Source organism: Uranotaenia lowii, chromosome 3, assembly GCF_029784155.1.
Source record: "Uranotaenia lowii strain MFRU-FL chromosome 3, ASM2978415v1, whole genome shotgun sequence".
Lineage (NCBI taxonomy): Eukaryota > Metazoa > Arthropoda > Insecta > Diptera > Culicidae > Uranotaenia > Uranotaenia lowii.
The window spans coordinates 302892456-302907676 of record NC_073693.1 but is presented as its reverse complement, the minus strand read 5'-3'; the positions used below and the strand labels follow the sequence as shown (position 1 = coordinate 302907676).

The 15221-nt window shown below is 31.9% G+C and overlaps 1 protein-coding gene across 1 annotated transcript in view; it reads left to right on the top strand.

The window, feature by feature from the left end:
- Positions 1-15221, top strand: part of LOC129754562 (dopamine D2-like receptor) — an 83641-nt gene that overhangs the window by 8564 nt on the left and 59856 nt on the right. Inside the window, exon 3 of the mRNA XM_055750703.1 lies at positions 14758-15051. Coding sequence (XP_055606678.1) covers positions 14758-15051 — 294 coding nt within the window. The remainder of the gene's footprint in view (positions 1-14757; positions 15052-15221) is intronic.

The following is a 15221-nucleotide window of genomic DNA, read 5'->3' as shown; positions in this document are numbered from 1 at the left end:
TTTTTTATTTTAATTTTTCGTAGTTTCGGTTTATTGCGTTGGATTTGCTCTAGGTTTATTGCTCGTGGTGTTAATTTTTGGATTTCTAACGATTGGATGCATGCTTTGTAGAGTGAAAATTCCATTGCTTTCAAATATCCTTAGAGTTGAATGATTGATATTCGTAATAGCACGTTCGAGCACTTTTGGAATGCTTTTTGTTCTGTAATTTTGAAAAAAAGAAGTCTAAATGCAAAGCTTATAGGTCTGTTGTATTATTAAGGATGCTAGCTAAATTAGTTGAAAGCATGAAATTAGAGCTTAAGCCTAACCAAAGGCTTTATTTTCAGTGAAACTGTTTCGCAACACCTACACATTCAAGATTCTTTGAATATTGGAATTAAATAAAACCGAAGAACTAAGGATTAAAGCAATTCAACAATCAAAACGAAATTTTACTTAGAAGAAGAAGTACTTGTACATAGATAAAAATATCGCGGACTACTCAAAATCCATTCAAAGTTTCTTTTCTACACTTTGAAGGTTAACAAATTTTCTATCAGTTAATTTTTGTGTGTATGATTTAAAGTGTTGTTGATATTTGTGAATGTATGATCGAAAACATTCTAAGAACGCTTTATGTTTTTTGGGAAAAACTCAACTGTTTCGGCGAGCTTGGACTCAATATTAACATTAAAATAACTCTGTTCCATTATACTCAAATTTCAAATCAAATCAAATTATTCAGGATACTATTTATCAAAATCGATTGACAGTTGTGTAAGATATGACTGTGTGACTTAAATATTTAGATATGCATTTGTTCAATAGTTCATAATCAATATTAAAGAATCACCCAAGCAACCAAAAGTTCCATTAAAAATTACGAAAAAGCTTACTCAGCCCTTTTGTTGATCTGAAATTGGTTCTATGTAGTTCAAAATTTAAGTAATTATTGAAACTTGGAAGTTCCAATACAAGTCAAAATGACCTTCTTTTAGTTTCCAGCGGCCTTTTTAATTCAGCCTTTAAAAAATCGTGGAATTTGCAAAACAATTTATCTCTAATTCAATTTACCCCTAAAATCACCTTCTCCATAATTTTACTTTGTTCAGTACATGGAGCCGCCATGATGCTACATGCTCGATCCCAAACTCGAATAAATTGCGATTGGCCAAGATCAAATTACTGATCAATTGCTTTTTTCCTACATATACTTACATATCGCATTATCATTCGTTTTATGTCAACTTTCCATTTTGAAAAAAAAAATTGTTTTTGTTTATTGTTCATATATTCGTAGCTCTAATATTCCTAAGGATATCTTAACGTTAAACTGGTAATCATTCAACTTTTAAATATTATATCTTAATAAATTTTTTATACAACTAAATTGGTATTGATGTTATTAAGAATGGTGCATGGGGCCAAAAAGTTTACAAAAAGGACAAATTGATACCCAAGGAACGCACAAAAAAGTTCTATTTTACTTGTTTTGACTTTTAATTTTTAAATCACTTCAACCGAGGACCTTTTATTACACCAAATGTGAACTTTAAATTAGATTGAAGCATTAGATTGAGTAATAGTTCAACTTTTGGTTACTTGGGTTGTGCTTACTGGTAGATTATTTCGTTTGATTGATTTACTTAAAGCCAGGATCAAAACGAAATTCCATTCACACTTAAAGCTTAAAACAATTCTTCTCATAGTCAGATCTGGCTAAGATTTGTCATGTTTTGTTCTTCCCTTTTGAATCCTTTTGAAGGAGGTCGTCCATTCAAACTTTCAAATGTCCATTGGGAAAATTTGGACCCAAAAGTTCAAAAAATTGGAGCCACCAGTTTCAAAGCCTGGAATAGTACCTACCCAGGGCCGTAGGAAGAACCGCCTCATGGGGGGGTTTTGATAACAATTTTTTTCCTATAACATTTTTGCTGGAACATTGCATACACACGTGAAAATAGTATGGGAGAGTGGGGAATCGTGGGCCACTTTTTTTCGTTGTTCCATAACTTCTTTATTATAAAAGATAAAATGAAAATCAAAAATGGAATGGTTTTCTACATTTTCAAATTATCATAAGGTATTTTTTAAAAATTGTTGATAAGTTATTTTCCCCAAATTCTGACTATATTAAAAAAAGCTATATTTTTTGGATTTTGAAAAATGGTGGGGAATCGTGGGCTACTAAATCCAAATTGACCAAATAACATGCAAAGCTTATGAGTTGACCCAAAACTGTGATTTTTTAATTCATTTCGTTATTTTAAAGCAATTTCAGATGATGAAATAAAAAATAGAGCTGTGTATGATTGATTAGGTTCCAAAACCTGGCTCGCGAACGTTTTGGCAAAATTTCTTAGATAGGATGGACAAAATATTTTTCATAACTCTTCATTTGGCATTAGAAAACTTTACAGATAGGAAAAACGTATTTTAAGTTCTGAATGTGTATAAAAACATAAAAATATAGGTGGTTCAAGATGTGTGGCCCACGATTCCCCGCAAGCTATGATTTGCAAATTGGTTGCGTTTGTGTGACTTATTGATGTTTCATAAAAAATTCCTTTTTCACGTGAAAGATCATGACAAAACTGAGATCATAAGCGTATGAGCATATTTTTGTTATGAACTTTAGGTTCTCCATCGATGCAATTATCGGGTGTTTTTTAATTATGTTAGTAATTTTTCAAAACTTTTTTTAGCGTAATAAGTAAAAGAAGCTTGTGATGCGTATTTCAGTCAACAACGTATAGAAATATATGCTCACGCAAAGCGACGACGAAGACAGTTGGTTTGAGATTTTTATCTTAACACACATCTGAGGTATTAAAAGTGGCCCACGTTTCCCCATGGCCCTCGATACCCCACTCTCCCCTATATGTTCTGAGTACTTATGACTCAAGTTAAAGTTATTTTGCATGAAAAGTTATTTAATTTTTAGAATAAGTCCTAGGAGATGCCATTTTTTCATGAAGCTTTAAAAAATATAGGTACTTGTGATTGAGCTCAGTTGGTAAATCAGTTGCCCTCTGAGCTGATGTCAGTGAGTTTGAGCCAAAGAGTAAACATCGTATACAGCAAAAAAAATGTAACGCTGGATGATGTAATTTGTGGAGACGATGTAGAGTTAGGGCTTTCTGTTGTTATATTACATCTAAACGACGTACGCGAATGCGAACATGTCGTGTAGTGTAATATCAAAACCTTCTATGTGATATCGCATCAAGTAGTCAATGTTTTCCTCAATTGACGTTCAAATGTTATTCATTTCAAAAAGTATGAACCGGATTACGGACTTCAGTTGTATTTGTTTGGCTTGTAAGTACAACCAAAATTTTATAAAAATGTAAGCAAAACCATAGCTCCAAATATAATTTGATTATTTTTCATTTTTAGGCAGATTCGGTTTGCATTTGCGGCATAAAAATAATTCTATAATTATCAAACAGCCGGGTACATCAAGAAAATGTAATATTAGGTACCATTTGCGACTCAAGTTATGTGTATGTATTTGATGTAATATCACAACACTTTTTTTGCTGTGTACACATTTGTTCCAGATAAGTGATTGGTGTGCCAACTGCATTGTTGAGAAAAGTCGCGAATAGCGCAATGATGTAAGAACTACTATCATAATCGAAACAAAAAAAAGGATTTTGAACGCTCTATTTAGAAAAAAAAGAGAGATAATTCTTTTGAACCACAAGAGTAACAATTTTAAGCATGGGTGAAAGTGAATCAGATATTCAGCAACAAAAGTAAAAAATTAGGTTAACTGTTAAAATAAGGTTTATTTTTTACTTTTGTAAACTCGATTAAATATTGAGATTTAAGTTAAAACCATTGATTTTGAAGAATGAAGAATCTGCTATATATGTAATTAATGTTAAATAAAATTACCAGCTGAAATTTTACCTGAGAATAAAAAACAAGTTCAAAATTATCATTAATTTTTTTTAATATTTCATAGTTATAATCCTGTGATCCTGTGAAAATTTAAATCTAGATTTTTGAAAATACACATTCTTTGAAATGAATCTACATCTTATTTTTTATGTGTGATTTTCATCAGGTTTGTGTTTCCTTACTGACTTTAATTGAATTTTTGTTATTTTTAAACCAAGATTCAAAGTTATGAAACTGCGATCTCCTCCAGTTTGAATACTTAATGTAATTTAAACATTGATATTTTGATATTGATAAAAAAAACTTAAATTTGAGCTAAATCTGGGTACAAACCTTTGATTTATTTCCTAGTCTGAATTCTGCATTTTGAACCCAAAATCAAATCCTTAATCTAAATTCCAGATGAGAAATCCTAAGAATTTGAAACCAAAAAGTTTGTATCAGAACTCTTAACCAGAAATATTTTATTTGATTCTGAATTTATGGTTTTCAATATGATTTTTTTTTCAATTATTTATTCGTAATTGAACTTGTAAATTTAAACAACATTTTGAATGATGAAATTGTTTCACATTTTTCAAATCTGAAGTTTCTCATGTTTCAACTTTGCATAAAAATAAAGGAAAAAAAATTCAGATCCAAATTTTAAAAATGTTTTGAAATTTATTATATTTACTTTTCATATTCCGAAATTATGAGTTTCGAGTCTTAAAACTTATTCATATTTAAGATTGAAATGCATCACCAAGGTTCGAAGCAGGATTCTTTAACAAAGATGATGCAAACTGAAAATCAAGAACAATAACTTACTAAATATTTTTCCGCATGCATCTGGGCTGGGAAAATCCAGGCAATTTAATTTCAAACCCTTGCGAAATAAGGACATATTGTTTCATAATTTTCCCAAAAATCTGGCCAATATGAATGCGAATTACAGAATTATTCCATTGAAATAAAAAAAATACGTGGAAAACTGTTTTTATTTAATAGAAACACATCAGTCGTTTCAGAATCATATTTTCCAAAAAAATCGTTTATGTTTATTTTGGCAAAATTTGTTTAAAACAAATTATTTGGACGCAAGATACATAATTTTAATTTTCGTTTGATTTTGCAAATTGAGTAGAAATTCTGGTCAGAATCCTGACAATTTGGTAAGTTTAGTCTAACTTCATTGGGATTCAATATTTGATACTGAATTACGACATATCAACAAGTGAGAATTTTTTTGAAAAACTGATGTAGAGTTGTGGTCCTGGAACGAGATTTTGTGGTTTTGGAGTTGAGATTATTACATTAATGTTACTCATTAATCATTTAAGTTGTTCATCAAAAAATGATAAGAATTTTCAAATATAATGTTCAGACAAAAAACTTCTCTTGGCATTTTTGGACCTTCATGGGAGGGGGGGGGTTTAACCCCCAAAACCCCCCCGTTCCTACGGCCATGTACCTACCTCACGTGAAATTATCTCGGAAAATCAAATTTGTCTTCTTATTTGACAAGAGACATCTGAGTAGAGAGTTATGTGACCTTATTTACCCATTAAAAAACTTTTTCTTCATATGTTCTAGCAAAATGATATTTAAAATCATTCCATGAAACGAACTTAAAGGTGTTTTTATACGAAAAATATTCTGAAAGGCCCAAAGTGACAAATGCAGTTTTATAGGAGAAAAATTTAGTTGATTAAAATACCTTTTTCATGCATGTGGGATAATTTGTGATGAATGATACTCCTGTAACATTTCATCAATCTCCATGAAACAATCACATCACATTGAATATTTCCCCATAACATTTGACATGAAAAACTGTTTTGATCCAATTCAGTGTGTCGAAGTTATGTCTGCTTTTTTTTTTCAACCCGACGGCAGATTTGAACTTTTGAAAAAATATCAGATGAGATCAAAAGTATTCCAGATCTTTCAATCTGCGAAGTAGATGCAACAAATCATCCCAAAGTTTGGTAATCAGTGGTTATGCAGAAATATCTTCAAATTATTAACAAAAATATTGAGCTAAAGGTCGGGACGAAGAACTTCAAAATAAATCTGGTATAAAACAATTTCCCCAAAACCAAGGCAGTTCAAGTGCCTTAAGGCTACTTTAACACTTTTCAGGCATTGCAAGTTGCGCGACTTTCCATACATACATCAATTGTTCAACTAGTTTAAAAAGCTTGATACCTACTTCCTTTCAAAGATTTGAAAAATATATCAATTGAACTATGGAAAAATTTTAGTCATGATTAACTTTCAAATAAAAGAATTTGCATAAAAAGGAAGCCATCAAATATCATAAAAAAAATCAAACATTATATTTAAAGTGTCTTTTATTTCAAATAATGTTATTGAAAATCAACATAAAGTGAAAAAAATAGCAAGTTTTGAGTGGAAAACTGTTGATCAGAGCACAGAAACTTTTAAAATTCGAATATTAAGCAACTCAATTCTCGATAATTTTAAATTCCTCTCCCATGTACCTAACAAATTCATATCAAATTTAATAATCAAAATCAAGAAAACGTTACATGCTATTATCCCACTTATTAATTCGTAATATATGAATCCCAAAATGACAATTGCAATCAGATAACTTCGCATCTTATCAAGCTTATTAGTTATGCGGCCAAGTAGAGAATAAATTGATGTACAGTAAAAGTGCAAGAAAAGATTTAGCGGATCAATTCTTGCACGATACAATATTTTCTTTAGTTCTATAGGTTCTATGTTCTAAGAAAACAAGATGTTAAAATAGTCCAATAAACGATTCATAAATAAAATCGAATCAAAAAATCTTTTGTTCTGACGTAAAACCTTGTTTGCCGTTGAAGGAATCTTGAGGATTTGATTAATAATTAGCAAAAAAAACGTGAAAAAAAACAAGAAAAAGTAAAGTAATGATTAATCAGTGAATATTCAAATTAATTTGATCCAGTATAATGCTTGGAAAAAAGTAAGACGACTGTGATATTGACAACTTTAGTCATCTAGTGCAACAATGGGGCAAAGAACAAAAAATCACCCTATTAAATTTTTTGAAATTATTGATCACACTCTTGGTTTCCCAATGCATGAATTTGAACATTCAACACAAGTAGCTAACTGTGTAGAGCAAAGGCGTAACAATTCATGGGAGCTTTTCATCAACATGCCCTTAAGCCTAAAATTTCAACACCTATCAAGCTTTCTTCTATTCTTTCTTTCATATTATTTAAACACAAAATCCCGAATCAGATTGTTAGGATTGTTAGGATTGTATAGAAGAAGTTCATTATTCATATTGATTTATTAAGCTAAAAGTAAAACAAAGGTTACCGACTCAACTAGTTGACAATAAAATTATTTTGAACTACTAAAAACCCCTTTTGGCATACGAAAAAAATATGTTAACCTTTGCAACACATTTGCATGTTAAAGCAAATAAGAATAGAAAAATATATTCTTTTTTTTTTGTTATCATTAAAAAAAAGTGTTATTTATTATTTTATGAAAAAAATATTCACAGATGAATAAATATAAAAGAAAAAAATATTTTTAAAAACATCAAATACATTTGATATTGATAATCCGTAAATTTTTATAAGAAAGGATTTGGAATCCACTTCTAGTGTGTAGCAATTGACCAATTTTCTTTCTCCACGTTAAATTCCAAACCAATATGAGATCCGATCAATGATTAGACTGAGTCGATTTTGATTCATTTTTTAATTTAATAAACCCTAGGATTAAAAATGCTTCGTTTTATCCATGATTTTTGGCAGAATTTTTGAGTAACGTTTACATGAGCACTTCTTTACTTTTAGGATAGTATGGGAAAATCATATATTTTGTACTGAGAAATCAACATTACTTTTGTTTTTTTTTTCTGTAGGACCAAGGATGTTTATGGTTATTATGCCAATTTAAAATTTTGTAAAGGAAGTTTTCCGCTGAACAACTTTGTCGAAGATTGTAACTAAGTATCTTATTTAAAAAAAGTGATTAGGTGTAGGTCTTTTACATTGAAAAACAATACATTCAACTGAAAATTGTTCTTCGAAATTATCGACGTTTTGCGGTGAGTTTTAATAATAATAAAACAGATTTACAAGTTGTCCATACGTTTCGAGCTACTCTGGCATTCGCTCCTCCTCAGTGGACACTAAAATTATATTTTACTTTTTAACATTAAACTTTAAATCTAAATTTTTAATTTTAACTTACAATTGACTGGCCATCGTCTGAACTATTTTGATTTTGGACAGTTTGTTTTGTTTTGGGTTTACATTTGTTTGTCAGTGTCTGTGTCAATTTTGCGATTATAGGGTCGTAAGCGGTCTTTAAATTTAACGAGTCTCTCTGCCTATTAACGACATTATCGTCACCTCTCAATTTGATGTAAAATGTTTCGGCAGTTATTCTAGCATTGTATCCAGTAACTCTTTCCAATATTTTGGTATTTTCAAAATCAAAAAGGTGCCCAGTTTCTAGACAGTGCTGTGCTAGACCTGTACTTATTTGTTTTGTGGATACATTTGTCTTGTGTTGCTTCAAACGTTTTTCTAAAAACTGGCTCGTTTCTCCTACATATGATTTACTACATCTTTCACATGTTATTTCGTAAACAACATTTATGTTTTTGTTCTTCGGAATCTTGTCATTGGTTTTTGTGAAAATCATATTTTTGACCTTGTCTAATGGCTGAAAAGCGACGTTGATATCAAATTGTTTTAAGTATCTGGACAATTTTTCTCCCAAACCAGCATAGTACGGAATGGTTACAAAATTATGCATATTCTTACTGGACACGCTTAAGCTATTGTATAATTTGTGTGTTCGTTCTTTAATTACATTTCTTACAAGATGTGAGGGATAGTTATTAATTTTTAATATGTTTTTAACTGTCTTGAGTGTTTTTTTCCCTGTATCTTGTGTGAGTGAGCCTAATTGCTCTGTCCATCAATGCGATTATTGTATTTTTTTATGTGAAAAAGGGCTAACGGAGTAAAAATCTAAATATCTACCTTTCTCATCTTTGGGGAGCCATTCCGTTGATATCGTGTTCGTTTCTCGGCGTAAAATTGTATCCAAGAATTTGATTTCACCATTCACCTCGTGTTCGATTGTAAACTGCAGCCTTTGATGAAACCCATTAAATGTACGGACGATTTCGTTTTGTTCATCACTCTTTGCAGCAACCAAGCAGTCGTCCACATATCGCTTGATCGTACATTTAATGGGTTTCATCAAAGGCTGCAGTTTACAATCGAACACGAGGTGAATGGTAAAATCAAATTCTTGGATACAATTTTACGCCGAGAAACGAACACGATATCAACGGAATGGCTCCCCAAAGATGAGAAAGGTAGATATTTAGATTTTAACTCCGTTAGCCCTTTTTCACATAAAAAAATACAATAATCGCATTGGTGGACAGAGCAATTAGGCTCACTCACACAAGATACAGGGAAAAAACACTCAAGACAGTTAAAAACATATTAAAAATTAATAACTACCCCTCACATCTTGTAAGAAATGTAATTAAAGAACGAACACACAAATTATACAATAGCTTAAGCGTGTCCAGTAAGAATATGCATAATTTTGTAACCATTCCGTACTATGCTGGTTTGGGAGAAAAATTGTCCAGATACTTAAAACAATTTGATATCAACGTCGCTTTTCAGCCATTAGACAAGGTCAAAAATATGATTTTCACAAAAACCAATGACAAGATTCCGAAGAACAAAAACATAAATGTTGTTTACGAAATAACATGTGGAGGATGTAGTAAATCATATGTAGGAGAAACGAGCCAGTTTTTAGAAAAACGTTTGAAGCAACACAAGACAAATGTATCCACAAAACAAATAAATACAGGTCTAGCACAGCACTGTCTAGAAACTGGGCACCTTTTTGATTTTGAAAATACCAAAATATTGGAAATTTACATCAAATTGAGAGGTGACGATAATGTCGTTAATAGGCAGAGAGACTCGTTAAATTTTAAGACCGCCTACGACCCCATAATCGCAAAATTGACACAGACATTGACAAACAAATGTAAACGCAAAACAAAACAAACTGTCCAAAATCAAAATAGTTCAGACGATGGCCAGTCAATTGTAAGTTAAAATTAAAAATTTAGATTTAAAGTTTAATGTTAAAAAGTAAAATATAATTTTAGTGTCCACTGAGGAGGAGCGAATGCCAGAGTAGCTCGAAACGTATGGACAACTGGTAAATCTGTTTTATTATTATTAAAACTCACCGCAAAACGTCGATAATTTCGAAGAACAAACAATCGCGGTGATAAATCCAAAACTCATTCAACTGAAAAGTAATCCTGCAATAACTCGCTAGGCATCCAGCAGAGATGCAATTGATATTATTGTTTCTTAATGCCAAAAGACAAACCCCTGTTAATCAACTTATAACTTTTTTGCCTTATAGTAATACGAAGTTGCGGTCTTCGACAAAGTTATTCAGCGAAAAATTTCCTTCTATTCCAGAGAAGAAACAAAAATGATTTTGATTTTATTAGTATAAAACATTAAATTTTCTCATTCAAACCCAAAAAATCCAATTTACTCATGTAAACGTTGCTTAAAAAATCTTCAAAAAAAAACACGAATCAGTCTAATAATGCTAGCATGCAATAATGACAGCATTAGTTGCTGTGTTTTTCCCGATGTCTGAATCAGGTTACAATAGGTTCCAATTTACCAAAATAAAGGCAAAATTGAAGTTTCATTCACTTTCACGAATCAGATTTTATTTATTTTATCTTCTGCAACGAAAAATCAGGTTATTAATGGTGTTAAAATTTCAATCAAACTGAGAAAAAATATAAAACTAAGTCTACCAGCATAGTGCGCGCATTATTTATTTTATGATTTCTTCGTCAAAGCAAAAATAGGCGTCATTCAAGGAATATTATTTTAAACAATTATTTTTTTTTCATGTTTATCTAAGCGGCCTATCACACTCCCCCACACCAAAAAGCTCGATTTGTGATTATTAAATGCGAAGAAGAAATGTAATTAGGCAATTTAACAATATTTGTTTTAAAAAAAATCTCAGTGGATGAACATCTATACTTTTAAGAGATCCATTATTGAACTTATGAAAAACTAAGATGTTAAAGAATTGTTAAAAAAAAAGAAACTAAGAATGCGACTTTAATTAAAAAATTTAAAATTAATTTATTGCTAAGAAAATTGAAAAAAAAAATGCTGAAATAAGTGGTTGATTGATAATAGGTTTTAGTTATTTATGTAGTACTGCATAAATTTCGTCTTAAAAATATTTCTGGAACTGTTTTGAATTTTTTCAGGAAGGCTGTAGAATTTTGTTGGAATGATAGAAATTCGACGTTGACGAGTATTGTAATATCGTAAGCCCGCATTGATTCTTAAGTTTTAATTATTGTTTGAAGAGTTTTAGTTATCAAAAACATTGGTTATAGTTTGTTTATCACAAAGTATGGAGAGAGGTTTTATATTGTGAGAGCGATTGGAATAAATTAAACTGGTTGGATAGAGAAACGGAAAATTGAATATGGTTTTCAGACAACGGTTTTGAAGGGTTTGTAGACGAGAAACAAGGGATAACGACACTCTGCCCCAAACAGCTATTAAATAGTATACACGGGAGTGTACAAAAGTAAAATAAAATTTAATTAAAATATAACGTGGAACAAAAGTTTTCACTCTCCATAAAACTCAATTTGACAGAACCATGACAGAGTTTTTTCTAGAATTATTCCTAGATACTTGAAGATGGTAACCTCGGTATTGGATAAATTGAGATCCCAATAAAATTCGATTTTTTTCCTGGGAGATTGAAAAATCATGTACTTCGTTTAAGATAGAGGTTAAGAAGGGTCAGGAGGTTAGCTGAAAAAATATTTGTGAAATAGTTTAAAGTCTTCTTCCTAGTTGGTAAAAACAGCATTTGGACAGATTTCAAGATAAAATAAGGCTGTTTTATCAGCAAATAGACGAGGTATACCACGCAGCGGTAATTTATTCTAGCAATAGGCCACCCACGATGTTTTTGGCATCTATTTTTCCAATTACAGTATCCATCAATTCTCAGATGGCTGTAAGCATACTTGATCCAGATCTAATCCCATATTAGAGATTGTAGAAAACGTAATATTTTCTAAGAAAACTGTTCATTCTGGCTTTTAAAAGCTTATCGAAAACCTTACTAAAATGCTTAAAGTAGATATGGGACGGTAGTTATTTACATCGAGAGTTTCTCCACATTTAAATATAGGAATAACTCTAGCTATCATAAACCATTCAGGGTCAACCTGTACACATATCTCAGGTGGCGATGGAAATCCCGTGCTAAGTGTTAGTAAAAGTTTTTTTTTTTGTAAACATTGTAATCATGGCAATTCGTGACGTCAGTTGAATTTTTAAACTAACAACAAAAAATTTCAACAGCAAAAACAAGAGAAAAAAATCATTGCCAACTGCTGTTTACGATACACGCCTAGAATACATAAACATCCTGGCAGGTGACGAAGGCTTTGTTTACTTTTTTTACTTTTTGAATAGCGAGTTCTGGAATCGTGTGCGTGTTTGTTCGTCAAATTTCTTTGAACCTCATTGATTCAGGGTAGGTACCTGTCTCTAAAATAAGGTTGCTAGATTGCCCAGTCTTATCCGGGTTTGCCAGGATGTTTGATAAAAAAATTTGGGAATAGTCCGGCCTGGCCCTATTGCCCGGATTTCATTGGAAAATGCCCGGATTTTTTTATTTGGCAAATCAAACAAAAACTAAAATGTGTTGTAAAAATTTTCTATTTAGCCACCAAATATTCAGCCATCAAAACAAAAATTTTTGAGCAGATTTTGCAAAAATAATCATGAAAGGTTTTTTCGAAGCCTGAAATAAAATTTCAAAATCTGTTTATGAATTTTGATGAAAAAATTATTTTGTTTGAAGTTTTTTATCTTGAATCCTGTTGATTTATTTTCTGGGTTTGACAAAATTTGGCTGGATAGTGCCCGGATTTTTTTTGTCAATTTAGAAATAAAACTCCCGGATTTTGCCAAGTTTTTAATGAATATTGCCCGATTTGTCTGGCCCGGAAACGTGCTGAAAAAAATCTGGCAATCTTACTCCATGATCTAGTTGATTTATCTTGCCAAATACTAAATGCTTAAACACCTTATAAAATGCTTATTGATTTAATTTTAAAAATTATCAAACTGAAACCAAAACGATATGAGAAGAATGTAGAGTACTGGGGGCTCAACCTTCAACTTATGGTTCAAGCTTATGGTTGGCGATACAAACTTTTATATGGCGGCGACTCAGAAAAACAATGTTTAGAGGTCGCACTGGTTCGATTCAAAAAAAGGCAATTTTTCTGACACTTATCCTAATAAAGTTTTTTATATAACGTGTGTTTTAAAATAAACATTTTTGGCACTGTTTTGGACAGTTAATTTGTATGTATGATTCATTATTTTCGCAAAACTATGATTTTTTGTAAAAATAAAGTATACTTCAGATTAAGGTTTTCTTATAACAACGAAATTAAAAGATGGCAAATGTAATGCAGTGCAACTTTGCTGAAGGAAGTTATTTAAGTTTTACTGTGAAAAAAAAATCAATTTTTAAGTTTATGCAAAAAAAAAAATGCATTTAAATATGATAAAAACAATCCAAAACCCATAAAAACTCCTGATATTGATCTTTTTAATTGTTTATTCAATTCTTGAATCACCAAATAGAATCATGCCCAGTTTCTAGGCTTTTTATTTGATTTTTTTTCTCGTGGTTATACCCACCAATAAGACGTTCTTAAATCGTCACCTTTATATGGGTAACAAGACCTACAGTAATTAGTATAACTTAATAAATGAAAAAAGATATTTGTGGGTGTAAACAAATGAAATATGTTTATTGAAGTGATATTTTATTTTTAAGCAGACAAGCTTTCAATGGCTTTATACATCGTGTTAGTTGCTGTTCGACTTTTTCTCGTATTCGAATCTGACTCGAATTAGCATGTGTACTTATGAATAAGAAAAAAAAGTTTGGGTTTTTAGCACATACGATTTATTAAGTTATGTTTTTTTCTCATATAAATCTGGATCCCTTTTGAATATTCCTAGAATTTTTCATATTTACGAAGCTGGAATTCCACCTTATGAAACGAGACGTTAATATAGTCGATTAGTGATAATTTTAACAACATTTTATTAGAGAATGAAAAAAGATATTTCAAACAAAAAACATAGCTATATCAGCCGGAACTTTCCCTTTAAGATGCATGATACTGAAGTCGCATGTCATTCAGCAGGAAATTGACTGTCGTTGAGGATCGAAACTGTTAAAACCATAATCCTGCATGTTGCCAAAGCCTTTGTCACAGGTTCCGATTACTCCCCCGGTTGCTACAAAAATCCCTGAATGCATGAAATTCGATCAACTGTTTTATTCTTTTATTTTTGTTTCAAACTTCCTGCAAATCCACCATCGAAAAAGGTGTTTGCGTATTGTTAGCGGAGTGTTAAAAAAAAATCCTAGAAACAAAAACACCCAAAATAACTCCCCAATGTCTATGCAACGAGTAACTACTAACGGGTTCTCGAAATTCTTTTCCCAATCGTCCAACGTTTCGTTTTTGTCTGTTTTTTTCTCTCTCTCTCTCTCTTCAATTTGTTTCTCTGCTGTTTCTGCGTGTCTGCCCAATATGTCAAAATATCACAAACTCGAATTTGTGTGACCGTCTGACAACACCTGGCACCATCATCCTTTGAAAACGCAAAACAAAACGAAAAAAAAACACCACCCAAAAACCACGTAAATTTGTACCCCTTGCGGTGTTTCGTGTCGTTCATTGGCCTGGCACAGTGTGGTGGCCCAGATCACAACCACTCAGATTCCCTCGGACCCGAACGGGAATCACGATTCGGGCTACGCGGCGTCCAGCATCGGGACCGAAATCCTCGGAGACACACCGCAGACGCAGCAACTGCAGCAACAACCGCATCAACACCATCAACAGCACCATCCCAATCATCAAGCGAACAACAACAAGGGATCATCGCCACCCGGAAGTCCGAACGTTTTAGCCGGGGCCACCGTCATTGTAAATAAAAACGCTACGCTTAGAAGTAGGAACGGATCGCCGCGGAAGGAGGCGGGGTAAGTTTGTTTCGTTTTCATTTCGATTGTTTTGTTTTTGCGAGGGAATAGATGCAGATATAGGGTGAGGCCATTTTTTTCTATGATGGAACCCGACGACGGATGGACTCCACGAGAAACCGTTGTTTTTCTGCTGATTTGACCCTATGTATTCTTGCTGAAGAAATTAA